General features: G+C 45.2%; 1 protein-coding gene across 4 annotated transcripts in view; it reads left to right on the plus strand.

Annotated features, from left to right (window-relative positions):
• SPI1 (Spi-1 proto-oncogene) overlaps positions 1 to 5,148 on the plus strand; it is a 104,500-nt gene extending 99,352 nt beyond the window's left edge. For all 4 annotated transcript variants that reach the window (XM_082270801.1, XM_082270800.1, XM_082270799.1 and 1 more), the window contains exon 5: positions 4,500 to 5,148. In XM_082270801.1, coding sequence (XP_082126927.1) covers positions 4,500 to 4,816 — 317 coding nt within the window. In that variant the 3' untranslated portion in view covers positions 4,817 to 5,148. The remainder of the gene's footprint in view (positions 1 to 4,499) is intronic.
• Positions 5,149 to 24,061: the final 18,913 nt, after the last annotated feature.

Here is a 24,061-nt window from a genome sequence, read left to right on the forward strand (position 1 = left end):
TTCCAGGAGACAGGCAGTTACACCAGGAGAGTTGGACAGGGCCGTAGAAGGTCATTAACCCATCAGCAGGAGTGGTATCTACTCCACTGTGCAAGGAGGAACAGGATGAGCACTGCCAGAGCTCTACAAAATGACCTCCAGCAGGCCAATGATGTGAATGTCTCTGACCATACAATCAGAAACAGACTCCATGAGGGTGGCCTGAGGGCCTGACATTCTTTAGTGGACCCTGTGCTCACTGCCCAGCACCGTGGAGCTTGATTGGGATTTACCATTGAACACCAGAATTGGCAGGTCCGCCACTGGCGCCCTCTGCTTTTTACAGATGAGATCACGTTCACCCTGAGCACATGTGACAGACATGAAAGGGTCTGGAGAAGCCGTGTAGAACATTGTTCAGCATGACCGGTTTGGTGGGTCACTGATGGTCTAGGGAGGCATATCCATGAAGAGACGCACAGACCTCTACAAGCTGGACAACGGCACCCTGACTGCCATTAGGTATTGGGAGGAAATCCTTGGACCCATTGTCAGACCCTACACTGATGCAGTGGGTCCTGGGTTCTTCCTAGTGCACTACAATACCCGGACACATGTGGCTAGAGTATGCAGCCAGTTCCTGGAGGATGAAGGAATTGATACCATTGAATGGCCCCCACACTTGCCTGACCTAAATCCAATAGAACACCTCTGGGACATTATGTTTTGGTCCATCCGACGCTGCCAGGTTGCACCTTAGTCTGTTCAGGAGCTCAGTGATGCCCTGGTCCAGATCTGAGAGGAAATATCCCAGGACACCATCCGTCGTCTCATTAGGAGCATGCCCCGACATTGTCAGGCATGCATACAATCATGTGGGAGCCATACAAACTACTGAGTACCATTTTGAGTTGCTATAATGAAATTTCAGCAAAATGGACTAGCCTGCATCAGTTTTTCACTTTGATTTTTGGGGTGTCTTTGAATTCAGCCCTCTGTAGGTTGATAATTTTCATTTCCATCAAATGATGTGGCATCCTTTAGTTCCTAACACATTACCCAGTCCATACCAGTATAGATATCCAGCATGAGATTTTTCCCTATTGAGATCTGATGTGTTTTCAAAGTGTTCCTTTAGTTTTTTTGAGCAGTGCATTAAAATATTGGTCTTGGGTTTAGATATCCTTTAGTTTAAAGCCAACAAATTAAAAGAAGATGATTCTATGGTGCTATGACAAGAGACCTCCCTAAGTCTGGCTCATTGTTCTCTTCACTGTCTCATGTAGTGCTATTAATGGGAAGGCTGCAAGATAATAAATAAGAAGCTTTTCGTCAGCTGATACATGGTCTTTAAGGACCTTTCACATAGGTGTTCTGTCTGTTCATTTCTCATCCATCCGTTGACGGATGAAAAACAGACAGCAATGCAATTCTATGGGGAAACAAATGTAAACAGATGATTATCCATTTAGATTAGTTTACATGTAAATCCACTCAGGTCAATTTTTTTAAACAGAACAAGTTTCTAGTCTACTGCTTCAGGATTTACAATAGAACTATGTGTTCTATCCTTCATTCCTCATTCCTTCATTCCTCTTAGGCTGTCGGCACTATAATTTTAGGCCAAATGAAAATGCTGAACATATGCTTTTTTTAAATGTCCTGCTTTTGGTCTCACCTCACTTATTTCTAACAGTTTTCAGTGTAAACCTTGTCAATTCAGGTAGAAAACTAACTGCATGTTTGTTCCTGATTTAATATTACATACAGTACTTTGAAGGTGGAGATGCCTTCTGTGAGTTCAGTTCTATGAAAACTTTCCCAAAAAGTGTTTATTACCAGAATAGCAATAACGCTGCATTCAGATGATAGGAAATTTAGCAACTGCAGCATGTAAGTAAGAAGTAGATATACACTATAATGCTGAATTGCAAGATCATGGGCAATAACATGGAGTTGTCTCCTCCTTTACAGCTATAACAGCATTCACTCTTCTGGGAAAGCTTTCCACCAGAGTGCATCTGTTGAAACTTGTGCCCATTCAGCCACGTGACCATATGTAAGGCTAGGTACTGATGTTGGATAAGAAGATCTGGATCACAATCACTGTTAATTTTCATCCCTAATGTGTTCAAAAGGGTAGAGTTCAGGGCTTTGTGCAGGACACTTCAGATCCTCCGTAACAGACTTATCAAACCAGGTCTTTATGAGCTGGCTTTGTACACAGAGCATATACCTCTGATGCAGTCATTCTGACCCGGCAACACTGGTCAGGCATTTCCTATTTTGCTCTGCCTCAGCTTTGGAAGTCATTACTATGGACTGGAACTGTTAAGTATAAATGTTTTCTATCACACCACTCTGCTACTATTCAGATGATATGTACAGACACAGCCTGATTATGGGACTTTGTGTGGCTAGTATATTTTTGAATGCCTGGTTGGATTCAAGTATTGGTGCACCAATGTAGTCTCCTGTATGAAGGACTCTTTTCATCATTTGTCTATATCACGCGGATGGGACTCATTTACTCTGGTATGAGGGAGGTTTAACTGAAACCACTACATAAATCATACAGTGGAGCTTAAAGTATTGACAGATCCTGGTCCACCTCTTACGCCTTAAATCATGGTGTTACTATACCAGACGTTACCAGTAATATGTTGATAAGGAAGCCCCATAAGTCATGATGGGAGATGCATAAGAATGGATTTATAAATGGATATACAGATCCAGATATTGAGCCATCCATTATTTCCAAACATTCTTCACTCATTACCAAGGTCTACTTGAAGATTCTTGCCTCCCCATGACTAAGGGAGTTACAGAGAATGGTATTGATTTACTAAAACTGGAGAATGAAAAATCTGGTGCAGCTGTGCATGGTAGCCAATCAACTTCTAACTTCAGCTTGTTCAATTAACCTTTGAAAAAAATAACTGGAAGCTGGTTGGTTTCTATGCAGATTTTGCACTCTCCAGTTTTAGTAGGTTAACCCCAATGTGTCGGCACTAGAATTGTCCCAGTTCCAGCTTTAGAGGCTTACTTTTATGACCTACAAAAGTCAATTATTGGAACTGTTGAGTTTTATACATTTATGAATCTGCCTAACATTTTTTTTCATGACTTTTTTAGGGTTTGAGTCTAAACAAGGATGTTTATGGTAGTTTTGTGTTTTGAAGTCACCGGGGACTTCCTCAGGTGTCACATATGGAGGAGATTTACTAAAACTAGAGAGTGCAAAAACTGATGCAGCTGTGCATGGTAGCCAATCAGCTTCTAACTTTAGATTGTTCAGTTACACTTTGACAATAAAACCTGGAAGCTGATTGGTTTCTATGCAGAACTGCACCAGATTTTGCACACTTCAGTTTTAGTAAATATCCCCCACATGAATCTACAGGATGGGACTTTGGGAAATGTATTTTGGTTTTTGTACAGTCATGCTGAAACAGAAAAGGCCACAAGGTTGGAAGCATAGAATTGTCTGAAATGTCTTCGTATGCTGTAGTATTAAGTGCAAACTTCACAGAAAACTCCTGAATTTAGTCAGTTGGAGGGCTGTCCACTTTTGGCCATACATTGCTATATTTTTGCTAAATTATATACAGTAAAACCTTGGATTACGAGCATAATTAGTTCCGGAAACATGCTTGTAATCCAAAGCACTCTTATATCAAAGCGAATTTTCCCATAAGAAATAATGGAAACTCAGATGATCCGTTCCACAACTATTTATTCATGAGTCTTTCAGTTTATAGTCTATATACAAAGATTATAGCAGTGTGATAGGTTGTGTCATCATAAAATGTCCATCCACAAATGGCGCCTCCACAAGGGGATTAGAAGCAAAATCCAGCAGGAGCTACAGAGTATAAAAGAGAAGAGAGGCGCCTCTAAGTGTAGCAGTATGGGGACATTTAATGAAGGTACAACATTTAGCAACTCACATGGTTGATGATTAAAGAGGCACATTTAAGTATGCAGCCGTCCGGGGTAAAGCTGTCCACATAGACCATCTTCTGAACCACTGGCTCTCACCGATGTCAGTCTGCAATTGTGATTGGGAATACTACCCTGCAGTAGAGTGATCTGAAAGCGAGACTTTTGAGCGCAGCGTGGAAGGGTGTGATGAAGATGGCAGTGCGGAGGATGGTCTATGTGGAAAGCACCCCGGATGCCTACATACTTAGATGTGCCTGTTTTAATCATCAACCATGTGAGCTGCTAAATATTGAACCTTCGTTAAATGTAACAATATTGCTACACTTAGAGGCGCCTCTCTTCTCTTTTATACCCAGTTGTGACGAGACGCTACTTGTATATCAAGTCAAACATTTTTTTAAAAATTTGCTTGTCTTGCAAAGCGCTCTCAAACCAAGTTACTCTCAAACCAAGGTTTTACTGTATATCTTAACAGTGATTCCAAGCATATTTCCCTAAAGGTGAAATACATTTTATAGCTCACAGTTGATTTAAGAAATGTAGATATCTCTAATTCTTTGCTTGTTTGATTGCAGGCAGTAAGAAAAAGATTCGATTATACCAGTTCCTTTTAGAGCTACTTCAGAGCGGAGACATGAAAGAGAGCATCTGGTGGGTAGATAAAGAGAAAGGAACATTCCAGTTCTCCTCCAAGCACAAAGAGGCCCTAGCACACCGCTGGGGTATTCAGAAAGGCAACCGTAAAAAGATGACCTATCAGAAAATGGCAAGAGCCCTGCGCAATTACGGCAAGACTGGAGAAGTACGGAAAGTCAAGAAGAAGCTGACCTATCAGTTCAGTGGAGACGTTCTGCATAAAATGTACACGTCAAGAAAGCACTATCATCACTGAGCCAGTCCATACATTCTACTTGTACACCCCTGGATTGCCTTTTCTTACAATTGTGGTACGAAAGACTCCAAAGCATTCATAGAAGAAGATAAATACACTGTAAATAATATTAATATTATAGTAATTATTCTATATTTTTGGAAGGCCTGTGGTTGAGTGGCATACAAGCACAGTACCACTAGCTGAAATTAAGTATGGACAAAGAATCCAGTAGTGTTAAACAAAAGTTCAGCATTAATATGGAAATAGACTGTGTTTAACATTGACCTGAGAAAACGTGAGACTTTGCTAATAACCAGTCTAACTGAGCATTTCCACATAAGAAGTGAAAACGTAAAATCATTTAGCAAACTGTTAAAGCCCCATGGAACTTTAAGTTTGAATAAGCTAAACAAAGTCCAGATGTTCAAAGTGATACAGTTAATTTTCTATGGAAAGTAGCCACATCCTAAGTAGAAAATCCTGTGTCTTGCCAGCATGCTGCGAAGAGGGATCCTTATGCCTCGTACACACGCAACGATTATCGGCCGACTTTTGTCCAGTGTTGTTGTGTTGGTTGAAATGTGCTCTAGACTGCACACGAATTTTCTCGGCCAACAAAAATCTACTTCAGAAGTGATGTCATGTGATGGTTTACTTTCCGTGTGTTTTTTTCATCTCTGAGCATGCCCAGTCTTGCTCATCAGATTTTTGTCTGCCGAAATCTGTACTGACTGACGGAAAATCGGCCATTGTGGTGACGGCCAACAAACATTTTATAGCCTGCACACCAGATTTTTTTCGGCCGAAAAGTCGGAGTCGGTTGTCGGAAGCATCATACTAACAAGCCGAAAATCGGCCGATCGGACGTTGGCCAAAAATTCACGGCCAACTATCGACCTGTGTGTACGGGGCATTAGTCTTTAAGCGGAAGCAATGCTCTCTCTGCAGAGGTCCAACACACTCCTGCTGAGTCAGAGCTGTATTTCTACAATCAGCATGCTCCCTGCTGATTGGAGACCTTTGCAGAGAGACTACTGCTTTCATAAAGAGATCAATGGTCCGTTTCAGCAGCATTCTGGCAGGGGACGGGCTTTCTACTCGTGGCTGTTTAAAAAAAAACAAACTGTAAAACTTGCACACTTTTTGTTTGATGCACCTGAAGTGTATTTAGCTCATTTATGACTACAGATCAGTTGGGCTTTAATTCAATCCATGAAAATCTTTTACTATGCCAAAGCCAAGAGGTCCTCCACAATCCAGCTTTTATGAGATGACTTTCTGCCAGCTCAAGTTGCCCATATAGGCTTTGAGTGAGACTTTCGCCTTGTTTCTACTTTGTTCTTAGACTTTTCAAAGGTGCCAAAACTACCAGTTTCTAATGTATATATTTATAACGAGTTCTAGACAAAGCGTCAAAGGGTTCTTATTGTTGTTTGTGTCCCCCTATGGACAGAACCACCCTCATTTCCTATCATTGGTGTCCTTATGTCTTGACACCAGAGGTATGTTCTCCACGTCTCTTGCTGAGTGCCCCAGGTCTTTGGACCTGCAACTGCTGCTCCTGTAAAGCCTTTGTTGTATCACCTCTCCTCCGAAACACCTACTTTTGTTTCTGATTAGTTATCACCTCGTAAGAGAGTCTACTGTCTACCAGTCTTTCGATCGGCCACAAATTGCTGTCAATCAGAGGTTAGGGTGGGGACAGGATGACAGTTTACATCTGAATTCAATCATGCAAAGAAGAGGTAGGAGGCTGTCAAAGTAAAGATGTGTAAATGTGTGTATTGGGGGTGCAGAGGGTAGCATTTGTGTACATTTATAGTCTTATTTGTACTCTATATTAGAAAGTGTTTAACTTTGCTTACCTTTAATCTTTATTGTATATTGCAAATTAATATGAACTGGTTTACTGATCTCTGTTCATTATTATCCATTCATAGGAATGTTCAGCTTACATGGGATTTATAGTAAAAACCTTTACTGCATTTCCCTATTAGTCCCTGAGATTTATACAGTTCTGCCACACATCACAATCAGGACTGGGCTAAAATTGCTATAGGCATGCTTGCTATGATATAATTTTTTTGTTTTACAGTTCTTCTGTTGCATGAAACACAGCCTCTTCTAGAGGTTTGGTCAGACTCTGGCACTAATCTTCGGATCTTCCTAAAGTCTGCAAATTTTTTAAAGCCATGATAAAGGAGATTGAAATGCCCCGAAATGTGTTGAAATATTAGTAAAAATTACTGAATAAAGTATCTACCAGCAAGAAATTCCTTGTTTTGCTTCTGATTTAAGATAGGTGTTGCCCCTGTGGACCACAGTAGTGTGCTTGACATCTCTTCTCTTCCAATTATTAATGTGCTATGGCAGGTCCTCCTTGTGACAATATCACACATTTCTTAGTGCCATCTTCCAGAACTATGCTAAATGTTTCCTAGGCATGTCTGCCATAATGTCATTTGAGAGGTTTGGATACAGCGCTGCTGCTTAGAAGGTCATTTACCATTTCTCCCTTAATGCCATGCATAGTACTCATCTTCTGTTGGGTGTTCTACAACTTTCCATTCTCAAAAAGTGCCCAGAAGTAGTCGGGTCTTTATGGTTCTATAAACCTCCTGCTTTTTGTCCTTGTGTCTGAAAAGTGTCCTTGAAAATGTTACAGCATCACTTGTAAGATGTGGGATCACCTCTCCATGTTGCCTAAGATTTCCTTAGTAAATTGAACTGGGGTACCAGATCTAAAACCTGATTGAGGTTCTAACCTTTCTCCACTCCCCCTAAAACTTTTGGGACAAATTTTTACTTTAGCCAAAGTGCTAAAGTGAATTCAGATGAACAATATGCCAAGGACCCCTTTTTTATAATCTTTGCGTTCTCATGTTCTCTCCAGCAGCAAGGTCCTTTCTATAACCCGTAAGGGCTCTTTCACACGGGCACATTGAGCCCATTAAGCATAGATCCCAGCGTATATCCTCCACCCACGCAGGCCAGGTGTAGCGTACATTTCTATTTTTTGCATGCGCCTATACATTGTACTCATGTTTATTCTAGCACTGTCATATACAGTTTACAGCTGCGCACAGCCATTTATATCAATGACAGGCTGTATGCTGCACCTGGGCTGCCCAAGTGAAGGAATTATGCCTGGAATTACGCTTAATGAACTCAACCAGCCCATGTACAATCCTCAAAGCAAGTCACCAAGACAGCCAGATGTTTAATGTGCTTGGGAAGTTACATGATGTTGGCAAGTTCAGAATAAAAGCAAAGTGCTACTTTTGAGTTGCTTCTATTTACATGCAACAAGGTACACATTATCATTGCCACATATTTGTAACACTTGATCTGTTGCCTTGAAATGAAGACATGCAACAATCAGTACAACCTAATTGGACAAGCAGCATTAGGACATAAGTACATAGCTTTTACTGTGAGTATTTGAGTTTGACAGACAGAGGCCTTCATTAGGGCCTGGAAATATGGCACCCATGTAGAGGAATAGTAATGTAATGAAATATAGAGTTGGGCTTAGTTCTGTTTAATGTTCTAGTGATGAGTTACTGAATGAATGGCCGTCAAGCAAGGACCTTGTGTAGGGGAGATTATGGTTGATGATGCAGGGGGGAATTATCAAGATAGGAAAGGGGAGAAAGCAACTGCATGTGGGTTTGGGAGGCATTGATTGGGGTATCAGAGTAAGAGGCGGGGAAATGATAGAAATGCTCATCAGTTATTTTTTTATTGATTTTCAAGATACAAAAAGTTCAAAAGCAGAAAATAATATGTACAAAAAGTATAGCATAAAGGTAGATGGGATGGGAGGTCAGAAAGGACTATCCAATACGGTGTACATAAGAAATTATATTCTCTCAGTTGTACAATATAATATCAAAGAATAAAAGTGATTTGTTACATCTTCGTGTGTTGTTGGGTTTTGTGCGAACAATGGACAATGCAAGAAAAACAGAGGATGATCAGAATATTTGTGTTGGTGAATGGTGATAGCCAAAACTTTAAGATGGGGGCCAAAGAAAGAGCAAACTAATCAGCAAGGTGTGAGTGAGTGGTCCAAATAGACCATATTGTTTATTCAAATTTAGCCAGGCATCCTCTACTCATGAAGGTCAGTTGGTAAAGTGGGAGGAAACTGTTAATTGCTGCAATAGCGGGTAAAGCCTAATACACACTAGTAGTTTTATTTTTTCCGTCCAACCTAGCAGGGCTAAACATAAAAAAACTGACAGCTCCGGAGGAGCAGCCGTACTAACCATGCAATGTTAGTACAGCGATCTCCCCTGCTGTTCAATTGTTCTGACAGGAGGACGCCCCCCCCCGCCAGAACATTCCGACCATTGGCTGAGAGCGCTGATGGAGTCGATCGGCAGACCATTTTTTGGTCATGCGCCATTGACCGAAGCCAGCTTCTGTCGGATTGGCTTCAGTAAACATGGTCCAAATGTCGGCTGGTTTCTATTGAACTGGCTGCTGCCGCCCAACATTAGGCCCATCTATACTAGGCTTAAGGAAGGAGTGGAAGTTTACAATTTCCAGTTAGGCAAAAATTTCCTTCTAGCATACAATATGACATAGAAGATAAACAGGTATCAAAATGTAGATATCCTAGGGTTGAATTAAATGCTAAGATGTAGGAATAGGGGGTCAAGGCCCAGGGAAGGACGGTAAGTCTATTGATTTTGGTCCTGGAGGTGCAAACTGTTCGACAGCCCCACACAGTGTGCATTCAAAACTATTTCTATTAACCACTTGCCGACCGCACGCCGCAGTTTTACTGCGGCATGCTGGCTCGGCTGCATGAGACGACGTAGCTCTACCAGCGTGGTGCTGGGAGGCGAGCGCGCCCAGCCGGGCACCCCTGGCTGAGAGAGAAGGACATTCAGCCATTGTAAACACAGCTGACCGTTCTTCTCTCTGAAAAGTTTACAGAGTGCCTGTGATCCTTCTATGTAGGATCACAGGTCTCTGTGGTCCTTTTACAAGCCCATCCCCCATACAGTTAGTAAACACTCCCCTAGGCTCACACTTAACCCTTTGATCACCCCTAGGTTAACCCCTTCTCTTCCAATGTCATTATTATAGTAACAGTGCATAATTTTTAGCACTGATTACTGTAGTAATGTCACTGGTCCCCCCAAAAGTGTCAAAAATGTCAGTTAGGGGTCCAAACTGTCCGCCACAATGTCGCAGTCCCGCTAAAAATCGCAGATCGCCGCCATTACTAGTAAAAAAATCAAATAAAATAAAAATGACATAAATCTTTCCCCTAGTTTGCAGACGTGATAACTTTTGTGCAAACCAATCAAAATATGCTTATTGTGATTTTATTTTACCAAAAATATGTAGAAGAATGCAAATTAGCCTAAAAGGATGAAAAAATTTTGATTTTTACATTTTGTTTTTAGATAGTTATATAGCAGAATGTGAAAAATATTATTATTTTTTTTTTTTTCAAAATTGTGGCTCTTTTTTTGTTTATAGCGTAAAAAAATAAAAATCGTAGAAGTGATCAAATACCACCAAAAGCTCAATTGGTGGGAAAACAAAAAAAGACATCAATTTTATTTCTCTACAGTGCAGCACGACCGCGCAATTTTCCGTTAAAGTAACACAGTGCCGAATCGCAAAATAGGGACTGGTCATTATGAGGGCAAATCCTTCCGGTCCAGAACTGGTTAGACAAGTCTTGTCTAGGATCTTGAGATTGATTCTGTGCAACCCTTGGGGAGTATGTTAGACTTGGTGCAAACATTTTGCTTGTTTAAATGTATCTTTGGCTGAGATCATTGGTGTGGAGTGAAGATTAATCATTGCAGTCTTCCCCTAATAGCATAGGGATATCAGCTTTATATTTGTGAAATAGTGGTATAGTTTTAGGATACTTGTTCCCATTAGGTGTGTATTCACACCTACCATTTTTGGGCCCTCAAGGCACATCGACTGGCCAAAAAACATACCAGCCATGTTTTTTGCCTGCATGTTTTTGGGCCATGTATTAAAATCGGAGTGCCATTAAAAATAAATGACAACATGCTGCAACAAGCATACACAGCGCGTTGTTGTACTGCACATTGACGCAACATAATGTACAGTACAGAACCTATGCATACATGAATGTGTGTCTACTGATTCTGAAAAGTAAATTGTACTGAGCTCAGCTCTATTGGTTTTCAGTAAATTGTTGCAACACATCTTTGCATAAAAATAACTGTTTCACCACTTTGAAGACACCAGAGGAAATTAACAAAGACATAAAAAGCACAACTGTTCAAACCAAATGTTTTATCTTCATAAGTCTGGGCCATCTGAAATGATGAATCTCTACGAAAAGACAATTAGAAGTTATCTCACATTAAATCTGAAAATGCAAAGAAAATATTTTAATGAATGGAAAAAAAAGTAATTTTTTAAATATATTTTGGTTGTTTATGTGTAATGTGGACAACTTTATTTTATACCATTAAAGCTCTCTGTAACTTTGTTAATTAGCTTGTTTCCTTCTATGCTCAAGATGCAGAATACATTTCTAAGGCCCCTTTCACACGGGCTTTCCGGTCCGATCGGATGCTCCATGCAGCCCTATGGAGCAGCCGATGTCAGCGGAGACATCTCCACTGACACCCGCTGCTATCTGAATCAATCCTGTCCGTGAAATCCGGACTGATGGAAACCCTATCTGGATGGTTGGAAACATGCAGGATGCTTCTGAGATCCTTCAGAATTCATTGACAGGTGCAGCTGACTTCCTTCTGACCTGCTTCAAGTGGCTTTTTCATTCCCATAGACTTGTATGAGGAAAGAAGCAGTCTGTGGTCGCAGTGTTGGCTAAAATAATCCTGTGCAATCAAAGGTGCACTTACCATTTGAGCAAGTTTTATATTTAACCACTTCAGCCCCGGAAGGTTTTACCCCCTTAATGACCAGGCCATTTTTTGCAATTTGGCACTTCGTTACTTTAACGGACAATTGCAGGGGTTGTGCGACGCTGTACCTAAATAAATTTATGTCCTTTTTTCCCCCACAAATAGAGATTTCTTTTGATGGTATTTGATCACCTCTGCGATTTTTATTTTTTGTGCTATAAACAAGCGACAATTCTAAAAAAAGAAAAATATATATATTCGTCACATTCTGCTATATAACATTCCCAATAAAAAAAATTTAAAAATCTAATTTTTTCATCATTTTAGGTCAATTTGTGTTCTGCTAAATATTTTTGGTTAGACATGGTAGACATCCAAAAGCCCTGACACTGCTACTGGATGTGAAGTCAGCAGACACCGAGGTGACACAACTTCGAATGCCCCGTGTGATGTGGTTCACTATGTTGTAAAAACTCTTGCAGGATCCTTATGTTACGTGCAGTGACAGGACATTCATAGTAGCTCAACCAACTATTTTTACTGCCTCCCCCCGGCTGCAAGTGTGAACGAACCCTTAGGCCGGCCATAAATGGTTTGAATCTTGATCGGTTCAACAGGAACCGGCTGAGATTCGAACCATGTATGATCAGACTGAATGTACCAAGTTGTTTAACCTCCCTGGCGGTATTCCTGAGTGTGGCTCAGGGTGGAATTTCAGTGCCATTAGCGGTAACCCCTAGCCACACTCGGGGTACCGCCAGGGAGGTTAAACAACTTGGTACATTCAGTCTGGAAGAGGTTACTTACCTTGTCCTTGGGATCCCACGATGTATTCAGTGTACGGCGGCCGGATCTTCTGCCTGATGCTGTGTGCCCGGCTTCCATTCCCTGCGAGCATTGCGTCGCAGGGGGGTGAAACAGGCGGCAAATTCAAAAAGTGAAAAACACAAACACACTCCTATTGGATTACATCACTAAATAAAATAAATTGACCTTAGTTTGCCCCCCAGTGCTTTCTCCAGTGCCCTTGCCTGCAGTTTTACTGTACTTTGTGTCTGGAAACTGCAGAATGACCATGGCATCAAAAAAGCATGCCGCCACCTCAAAAACGGTATATGAACGGTTGGAAAAAAGCGACAGCGATACAGAATCGCTTGCAGAATGGAGTGATAGCGATTCGTGGGGAAGTTCGTCACCGGACACAGAAAGCGATTTCAACGATGATCCTGCGACTGTGCCCAGCGATGTGCGGACTTGGTGCTCGATTGACTGCGGTACGGAGCACGTAGCGCCCCCCAAGATTCCAATTTACTGTAGCAACTGGTATCAAAGTGGATGTTAAGGATGACAACCCCCTTGGTATACCTCCAACTCTTTTTGTCCGATGAGGTTATTGAAAAAACTGTTACGGAAACATATTATATTATGATTTATGATTTTGTGTTTCCAAATTTATCATACCCGAGATGTTATAAAGAAGAACTTACAGTAAAAAAAAAAATCATATGTAAATAGTTGGTTTGGGCTGCTCTTAAGAATTACATGCAAAATAATGGTGCTGCTTTCAGCACCTAAAATCTGAAATAATCATACCGCCAGGGAGGTTAATCAATCAACTTGGGTACAACCAACCTGCTGGATTTTACAGGACATTCAAAGAAGCTCAACCAACTATTTTTACCACCCGCACCCCCATCAACTTGGGTACAACCAGCCTGCTGGATTTTACATATGATTATCGCTAGTGGCTGGTATAGGCACTACCAATAATCACTGTGTTCTCCCTGCAGGGACGGCTTCCCCCTGCCGGGAAAATACAATCACTCTGCGTGAGAGATTTCCCTGTCAACACTGTCTGTGTTGATGGGAGGAATCATGCAAATTTCTTTCCTGCAACCCGTGGTTGCAGGAAAGAAATTCACTCCGTGTATGGCCAGCCTAACTCACCAGTCTTTTTCAGCATCTCAGATCTCAGGAACTGAGCGTAAATTCCAAGCCGCCCCGTCACTTCCACACCACAGCAAGCAAGTGCTGAAAGGGGTAATGTAGTAGTCCATACAAAGAAAAAAGTGGAGGCAATAATAACAATCAGAAAAGTTTATATCAGGGGTCTAAAAAACTTTTCAGTATGGGGGCCACATAGTATATTTTATAAATATTCACAGGCTGAAAACCCGAGCTTTATAAAAGAACAAATCACATTTAAATGAATGAATATGTTTTCTTTGGAGTTTTTTTTTTACTCAGCATATGATTCAAATCTACAGAAAAAAAAGTCCCCATCAAAGTCCCCCCTGCATTGGGGTTCCCCCCTTACATCAGAGTCCCCCCTTCCCCCCTTCCATGAGAATCCCCAACAGAGTCCCCTTTAAATAAGATTCCCCATTAGAGTCCCCTCTTACATCAGAGGACCAAATAAAATCTGGCAATGGGCTGGATTTGGCCGGTGAGCCATAGTTGGTAGACCCCTGGTTTATGTTATGACAATTCTTAGTCTGCCTGCACACATTTTTTTTTTTCAGAACTACAAACAACTCTCTTGTTAGGCCCCTTTCACACTTGTGCGACTTGTCCTGCGACTTGGGACTGCAAAGACAAGTCGCATGACAAGTCATACTCCATGATTTCCAATGAGTACCGTTCATATCTGTGCAACTTTAAGTCACAGCGACTTCAATGTTGTGTCTGCACTACTTTTGTCCGACTTTGATGAGACTTAAGGTCCAGAGATCTTAAGATTACACAGGCATTGTTTCAAGTCGTGTCAAAGTCGCGACTTAAGTGGCGTCAAAGTGGTGCGACCTTCAGCGCGCACAATTGTGAAAGGGGCCTTGGTTTTTAGCTGCAAAGACATTCTGTGATTTTTACAGCCTAAAGAAAGATTATGTTAGGCATACCGGGTTAATTTCAGTGCTGGCCAGCATGACCAGAAGCTATGAGGGCAATACATCTACTCTACTACAGTCTGCACAATTGTGACTGGAGGCAACAAAATAAGTCTTCTCATGTACATCTGATGTCAGCTCTTCTTGATTGCAAATGTCTTAGTAGGTAGGGCCAGTGTCTTCTGCAACTTCTACGATCCCTAATAATACAGTTCTGGATTTGTGGTAAATGCACGCGGATTGTCTATGTTTAACCTGCCTCATCAGCCCCCTAATGGGGTCCCCTTCCTCCTCCCAGGCCCCATAGCAGTTACATGGTCTGCTATGGCTATTGTTAAAGAATAATTCCAGGCATCGGTATATTATGCATAGTCAATGTAACTATGTACAGTATATATCGTACCTGCCCATTGCCCCTGGAAGCTGGGAATCACTGAAGTAGACACCAATAGTGAAGTTATCTCCATGTGCTGACATCAGCCATTCAGCACAGGCACCATTCAGAGAGGTGAAGATGGGGGTGTTGTGTACTTGAGTGATTTCTAGTTTCCGGGGGCATTGGCCAGGTATTTTATATACTGTACATAGTTACATTGATCCAAGTTGAACCTGCCTAGAATTATTCTTAAAAGTGATTGTTAAGGCTCAAGGTTTTTTACCTCCCATCCTATGCATGAAGAAAAAAATCCTTCTATGTGCAACAGTCCCCCCACAGCCCCCCTAATACCTACTGAGCCCCCTCTCAATCCAGCGATATGTGCGAGAACCTCGGCTGTCCCCGGACTTCCTATTCTCATTGGCTGAGATAGCAGCGGGAGCCATTGGCTTCAACTGCTTTCAATCACAGCCAGTGAGCCAATGAGGAGAGAGCGGGGAGGGGGCTGAAGGGGTGTCTTATGAGCGCATAGAGCAGGGCTCAGGAGTGAGCTTGCACCGGTGCCCCCCATAGCAAGCAGCTTGAAGGCACTGGTCAAGTGGTAGAAGCCAGGAGCGCCGGTGGGGAACTTGAGAAGAAAAGGATCGGGGCTGCTCTGTGCAAAACTATTGCACAGAGCAGGTAAGTATAAAAGCCGAAGCTTTAAATGCCAAATTAGGCCACTGCTAGTATGATTTAATGTGTGCCTCTAAATACTGGCATTAAAGGACAGAATGTCTTGCAAACATTTATAACGCTTCTTTATTTATTTAAATGCATCAAGCAGCCTTCTTGGCGATTTTACACCATCCTTCAGCTCCTGTCTGGGAGTGATGAATACAGATGTTAATGGGAGTTCTGGCTATGGCTTAAGTTGAGCTTGTAGTGGGCTTCAGCAGGAATTTAACAAGCCTTTAGCGAGCTCTAAGAGCCTAAGCTGAGCTATGCCAACATTCAAAGCTTAGCAGATGCCTGCTAAATCATGCCAAATGCTTGCTGAACCCTAGGCTCTTGAAGCTGGTATTTGCAAGCTAAGATTAAAAAAAAAAATGCCTGACTCAGCTTGAATTTACTATTGACAAGCAGACAATACATGTATATAAAATGTAATAAACATTTGCAAAAAAAATGTGGCATTTGATATTTGAGTATTGCAAAATACCAGAGTTATAATAAATTATGCTTACTCCATTAGACAATACCAAGAACCCATGACAACTCATCTGATGTGTACTGGAGTTTTATCACTGATGGTTTCTGATCTTTTTTATGGGTTACAGTATTGTGCTTTACGCTTTTTTTGTTCTTTATGCTTTTTCACGAAACTATTGTCAAGGCTTGGACAGCTCTAGGTAACATATGATGTGGAGAGAACATTTAGGAAACAATATGGCCTGAGGTACACATGACTAAAGCTCAGGCTTAAAGTAGAACTATAGGGAAAACATTTTTTTCATTTTGGATAAAGTAAGGGAGAGTTATGTAGCACTACCTCCATAGGAGCCACAGATGAAAGGGATCCCCCACTCCTGCACATCTAGGTACACCAAATATTCACAAGCACCCAGAGTCAGAGAACAGTCCATGGCTTCATTTTTGTTATTTATTAGACGCTTAATAACTTGGATGGGGATAGGAGGTTATAGGATGCCCACTTGACTTCAACATCTTCAGGGACAACTTTCTAAATATAGAAAATTGTATAGTAACCGTGCTAATGGAAAATATATATAGAGCTGCAACTTCAAGTGTGACCACACCCAAAATAAAAATGCAAATTGGATTGGCGCGACTTTGCATTTTACATTTGCATTACAACTTTCTAAATACATCTATATACACTGTCTTCTCCTCTTTCTTCCAGCACGAACACTTGCTCCAGCTGAATCACTCACACATGATCTGACACTCTCCCAGTCAGATTTAGCAATAGCCCCTTACAGGCGGGAACTCACAGCTCCTTTAAATGTAGCTCAGATATAGTGAAACAGCATGTAACTTCTCCTTTGTGGCCACTGATCCCAGCACCACCTCTTCAGGCACTGCCAACTTATCTGGCTGCAGCTGCCCCTTTCACTAGCCCTCCTGGCTACTTCTCCCCACCAGTCCACCCAACTGACTCTTCACTAGCCCACCCGACTTACTCTCAGGAGATCTCTCGGGGACTTAAAGCGGAGTTCCACCCTGGGAACGTTTTTTTTAAATAAAAATACCCCTGGGACAGTCAGGGCTAGTGCATTCCACAATGGCTAGCCTCTGATCTGTCCCGGGTTGCACTTACCTTTTAGAAGAAATACTTACCTTGAAAATGTATTGTCCAGCGCTGCCATCTCAGGTGTGGGCAGCTTGAAGCCAGCGCGATCCTCTTCTGTGTCCTCTTCCTTCTTCTTCGGTCCCACGATGCACTGCACCGGCCCCGCCGTCACTTCCGGTGCCGCAGGGTCATCCCTGCACAGCTTCTGGGCATGCCCAGAAGCTGTTTTGCAAGGTATGACGGCACCTGCACTGGAACTGATGTCGGGGCCGGTGCAGGCGCATTGATTCCTGGGAGCGATGACGTTCAGCTCCCAGGAATCATTGCATGCCAGGAAGTGACGAATTGACGTGGCCACCGAGGGGAGGAAGAGGAAGTAAGTGTCACGGAACCATGAACCAGACGTACAACATCAGATAAGTGAAAATAAGAAGGCTTTATTGAAAATCAAGCTGTAAAGCAGAAGTCCAAACGGATGGCGAAACCGAGGCAGAGTCCTTGCGAAGCCAGAGGTCAGGAACCAGGAGGGTAGTCAGACGAAGCCAGGATCAGGGACCAGAAGCAGCAGCAGTCTTAGAAGCATGTGAACACAGGAGGACCAAGCAAGGAACTGAAGCCACAGACCTCCTATATATATGAGCTAGGCATCCAGCTCCTCCCAGTGGGAAGGAGGAGCCGCAGGGTGGGAGGCTACAAGAAACCCAGAAACCAAGATGGCCGCCAGCACATGTCAAACGAAGGAGAACAGCAAGAAGGTAAGACCATGACAGTACCTTCCCCTCAAGGGCCCCTCCTCCGCGGAGTAAAGAACGGTTTCTGAGGGAAGCGTGCGTGGAAGGCTCGGAGCAAGGCAGGAGCATGGACATCTGCGGAGGGAACCCAGGAACGCTCCTCTGGACCATAACCACGCCAATGAACCAAAAACTGCACCCGACCGCGGACCAGGCGTGAGTCCAGGATATTGCTCACCTCATACTCCTCACGATTGCCCACTTGGACCGGACGGGGCCGAGGAACCGAGGAAGTGAAACGATTACACACCAGTGGCTTCAACAGGGAGACATGAAACACGTTGGAGATCCGCATGCCAGGAGGAAGCGCAAGGGCATAGGCTACCGGGTTTACCCTGCGGAGCACTCGGAAGGGACCAACAAAGCGAGGCGCCAGCTTGGGAGTGGGCACTCGAAGGTTGAGGTTACGGGTGGACAACCATACACGGTCTCCGGCCTGGTAGGAAGGAGCAGGCGCTCGTCTGCGATCAGCCTGGAGTCTCTGGCGCTGCGCAGAGACCTCAAGGGACTTCTGGATCTGTACCCAAGAAGCACGTAGGACGGAAAGGTGATCCTCCACAGCCGGAATATCCTGGGGAGAGAATACCTCCGGTAACACGGCAGGTTGGAACCCATAATTGGCCATGAAGGGAGACGTCCCAGAGGAAGAGTTCACCGCCGTGTTCCTGGCAAACTCTGCCCAAGGCAGGAGGTCAACCCAATTGTCTTGGTGATCGGAGACATAGCAACGAAGGAATTGCTCCAAGGCCTGATTGGATCGTTCTGCGGCCCCATTGGACTGAGGGTGGTAGGCCAAGGAGAAGGAGAGATGAATCCCCAACTGGGAGCAAAAGGCGCGCCAGAACCTGGACACAAACTGACTCCCCCGATCCGACACAATCTCCTTGGGCAGACCGTGCAACCGGAAGACCTCCCTGGCAAAAATCGTGGCCAACTCCTGTGCAGAGGGTAACTTCTTGAGAGGAACACAGTGGCACATTTTGGAAAATCGATCCACAATCATGAGAATGACCGTATGGCCTCGGGATGCAGGGAGGTCCACAATGAAATCCATCCCCAGGTGTGACCATGGGCGCTCCCCGGTGGCTATGGGTTGCAGAAGGCCCAACGGAAGGTGCCGAGGGGACTTACTCTGGGCACAAACGGAGCATGCCGCTACATATGCGGCGATGTCGGAACGTAGGGAAGGCCACCAGAACAGACGTGAAACAGCCCAGGACAGCTGATTCTTTCCAGGATGCCCCGCGGTCTCGGAGTTATGGTAGGTTCGCAACAACCGAGTGCGCAACTCCTCAGGCACAAAACATCTGCCGTTGGGTCTCCCAGAGGGAGCACCAGATTGAGCCGCCAAAATCTGCTCACCCAGGGGAGAGGTCAGGCTGGTGCGAAGGGCGGCCAGGATCTCATTCGGAGGTATGACCGAAGTCGGAATCGACTCCTCCCTGGACAGGTCGGAGTACTGCCGTGATAAGGCATCCGCCCTGATGTTCTTGGAACCGGGTAGGTAGGAGACCACGTAATTAAAACGTGACAAGAACAGAGCCCATCTTGCCTGACGTGGTGTCAATCTCTTGGCCTCAGAAAGGTAGGTCAGATTCTTGTGGTCCGTCAGGATGAGGACCGGAACCACCGAACCCTCGAGCAAGTGCCTCCATTCTTTAAGGGCCTGCACGATGGCCAATAACTCCCTGTCACCAATCTGATAGTTGCACTCCGCGGAAGACAGTTTCCGGGAGTAAAACCCACAAGGAAGCAGAGGACCCTCTGGTGTTCTACGCTGAGACAGAAGGGCGCCTACTCCCGTCTCAGACGCGTCCACCTCGAGGACAAAGGGCAACCCAGGGTTGGGATGCGACAGAATCGGAGCCGACACAAAGGCGGACTTTAGAGCCTCAAAAGCTCGGATGGCCTCGAGCGGCCAGACCTGGGAATTACTGCCCTTCCTGGTCAGATCCGTGAGAGGCTTGGCTAGCATGGAAAAGTCCCTGATGAACTTCCGATAATAATTGGCGAAGCCCAAAAAGCGCTGCAGGGAGCGAAGACCACTGGGCTGGGGCCACTGTAAGACAGCCGAAACCTTCTCAGGATCCATGGAGAACCCCTCAGCGGAAATGATGTAACCTAAGAAGGTTACCTGGGATCGGTGAAATTCGCATTTCTCAAGCTTACCGAACAGCTTGTTCTCTTGTAACCGTTGCAACACTCGTCTGACATCCAGAATGTGGGTCTCCATGGATTCAGAATATACCAAGATGTCATCCAAATAGACCACCACACACTGCTGCAACAGGTCACGGAAAACATCGTTAATGAATTCCTGAAAGACTGCGGGCGCATTGCACAACCCAAAGGGCATAACCAAGGATTCATAATGACCGGTCCTGGTGTTAAACGCGGTCTTCCACTCATCGCCCGCCTTGATCCTTACGAGGTTATATGCCGCCCTCAGGTCGAGTTTGGTAAAGACCGTGGCCCCTTTAAGGCGATCGAACAGCTCGGAAATCAAGGGAATCGGGTAAGCGTTCTTGATCGTGATGCGATTGAGACCCCTGTAATCGATGCAAGGCCTCAACTCACCGCCCTTCTTTTTCACAAAGAAAAATCCAGCCCCTGCCGGGGACGAGGATTTGCGAATGTGTCCGCGTGAAAGCGCCTCCTTCACGTACTCCTCCATGGCCTCATTCTCCGCTACCAACACTGGATAGACCTTGCCACGAGGAGGAACGGCACCAGGTTGTAACTCGATGGCACAATCGTATGGGCGGTGCGGAGGTAGGGCAACCGCGCGCACCTTATCGAATACATCCCGGTACTCCTCGTATTCAGGAGGCAACAGAGAGTCCGAGGAAGTACACAGCAACTTGACAGGCCCATGGATGCAACTAGCCCCACACTGCGGTGACCACGAGAGGATCTCGGCCGATCTCCAATCGAAAGTCGGATTATGCTTCTGGAGCCAGGGGTACCCCAAGACCACCGAGTAGTGTGGAGACGAAAAAACCTGGAAGCAGACCGACTCTCTGTGAACGGCACCAATGGCTATCCCCACTGGAAGGGTCTCATGAGTCACGTGTGGCGGCAGAAGGGGTCTGCCGTCTATCGCCTCAAGAGCCAGTGGAGAACCTCGGGCCTGCAGAGGAATGGAATTGGCGGCAGCGAACACACTATCAATGAACAAACCACCAGCACCAGAGTCCACCAACGCCTGGGTCGTCACTGAGCCCCCGACCCAGGAGAGGACAACAGTGATCAGTGGTTTGTCAACACGGGAAACCGGGGACGAGGAGACTCCACCCAAGATCTGCCCCCGACAGGATCTCAGGTGCGAGCGTTTCCCGGACGGTTCGGACATGCCAACCGAAAATGCCCACCGAGACCACAGTACATGCATCGACCCTCGCGTCTTCGGAGTACCCTCTCCCCCTCGGACAGGCGAGCAAAGCCCAGCTGCATGGGTTCACCCCCAGCCAAGTCACCCCCAGGAGGCGTGGGAGGAGAGGGAGGCACGGGTGGGACAGCAAAGGTAGGCGCCAATCTGTTAGGAGGCCTCCGCAGACTCTCCTTAAAGGAAGGTCTCTCCCTGAGTCTGGTGTCAATCAAAATCAAGAAAGAAATAAGAGACTCGAGCTCCACTGGTAGGTCCTTAGCTGCAACCTCATCCTTCAAGGCATCCGAGAGACCATCCGAGAGAAAGCAGCGACCAGAGCCTCATTATTCCAGCCCACCTCTGCTGCCAGGGTACGAAACTCAATGGCGTATTCAGCTACGGATCGTGAACCCTGTCTGATGGACATAAGGAGCTTCGCAGCAGAGGCAGCACGAGCCGGCACATCGAATACCCTCCGAAGAGAAGCAACAAAACCGGAAAACTCGGCAACCACCGGATTGTTGTTCTCCCATAAAGGGCTGGCCCAGGCCAAGGCCTTGTCCGAGAGCAGCGAAATTAAGAAGCCCACCTTTGATCTCTCAGTAGGAAAGGCATGTGGCAGCAACTCGAAATAAATGCCCACCTGGTTAAGGAAACCTCGGCACTGAGTTGGCTCTCCCCCAAAGCGCTGTGGAAGGGGGGCAGAACCGGTCATACCCCGAAACACCGCAGGCGCAACAACAGGTGTCGGGGTAGACTCTGGCGCAACAACCGGAGCGGCAGTAGGAGCGGGCCCAGGAGCGACAACCGACCCATCGGCAGCGGGAGCGAAATGAGCCGTGCGTTCAAGCAGGGTTTGCAACGCCACGGCGAACCGACCCAGCAGGTGATCCTGCTGATCAAGTCTGGCAACCAGCGTGGGTAGCGAGGATGGCCCTGTACCATCAGAATTCATGGCTTGGTCCTAATGTCACGGAACCATGAACCAGACGTACAACAACAGATAAGTGAAAATAAGAAGGCTTTATTGAAAATCAAGCTGTAAAGCAGAAGTCCAAACGGATGGCGAAACCGAGGCAGAGTCCTTGCGAAGCCAGAGGTCAGGAACCAGGAGGGTAGTCAGACGAAGCCAGGATCAGGGACCAGAAGCAGCAGCAGTCTTAGAAGCATGTGAACACAGGAGGACCAAGCAAGGAACTGAAGCCACAGACCTCCTATATATATGAGCTAGGCATCCAGCTCCTCCCAGTGGGAAGGAGGAGCCGCAGGGTGGGAGGCTACAAGAAACCCAGAAACCAAGATGGCCGCCAGCACATGTCAAACGAAGGAGAACAGCAAGAAGGTAAGACCATGACAGTAAGGTGAGTATATTTTCTTCTAAACCAGGTTGTTTTTCAGGTGACCCGGAGCAAGAAGATGGAGGTAAGTCTAATTTTAGGGTGGAACTCCGCTTTAAGGACACAGCTGTCTTCAAGGGAAACTGACTACATGTGTCAGTCTCCCACCTTCATTAGCCCCCACAGTGTTGCACTACTTACCCTGTCCTCACTTGCTCCCGTGCCTCCAGGAAGACCTCCTGCTCTGTGTTTAAGCAGGATTCGTCCAGCTCCCAAGCCCCGGCCTAAGGCAGGACACCCCCCTTCCTGCAGACTAGGGGGCACCCCTAAGGGCCACCTACAGCCTTCTCAACACTGTAATTCCATCTTCCACTGATTGCCCCTGCTGGCATGGCTCATGTCTTTTTATGAAGTATTCTCTGACCCCTGCCAGCCCAATACTGGGGATTGGCTGAGGCCTCATAAATATGCATGGCAGCTCCTCCTTATCTCCACCCTTTAGTTCTAGAAGATTCTCCAACCTTCCAGACCAGTGGAAGGCACCAGAGAGCTGCCATGATGAGTCATCCATCCCTGAACTTTAATGAATCCTGACCCATATTCCATGGCTCAGGTCTAGCCCCGAGCCAAACTATATTTTGCCTACACGAATTTTCCGCACACACTAGAGGGTGCTACAGTTATAACCCCTGTCAGATTTTTTTTCGCCATCTGTGTCTCATTGCAGAGATTTTCCTTCACTTCTTGTCCCATAGCCAAATAGGGAGGGAATTCCTTGGGGATCCCCAGGTCAACAGAACTAGTGTCCCCATTGGAAGATTTCACCTCTATTACTTTTCTGGGGACAACTCAAAATTTGGGATTTTCTTTTACTTTCACTTTCAATGAAAATGGTAAACAGGACAAATAGAGAGGGTGAATCTCCCTCCCAAGCGTTACAATCCCTCTCCCCTCTATCCAAAACTAAAAAAAGTTTTGCCTTTAGTTATACTTTTAAGGAGACCCTTCTACTTTGCTCATTCAGCCCACCAAATTATAACCTTTATAGTGCTCCTCTACCACTCCTCCACCCTGTTGCAGAAGTGCAAAAATGTACCTCCTCCCAAGATGCAGTGTCCTGTTGGAGCAGCCAAGTGCTGGGCCCAAACGCTGCCACCCTTGGACTTCTTCTGATGCAGAGTCAGCCCCCACACTGCATCATGGAAGAAGGTCACTGGGTATTTTTTTAACAACTGTAATGAAGGAAAGAGTGGTGGGGAAAACGATGGGGTGAATATTAGTGGGTCAAGGGATGGGCTTTAAAGAGACCCTGTCACTTTGCCCTGAATGGGAG

The sequence above is a fragment of the Pelophylax lessonae genome (genome assembly GCF_965119305.1).
Source record: "Pelophylax lessonae genome assembly, chromosome: 10".
Taxonomy (NCBI): domain Eukaryota; kingdom Metazoa; phylum Chordata; class Amphibia; order Anura; family Ranidae; genus Pelophylax; species Pelophylax lessonae.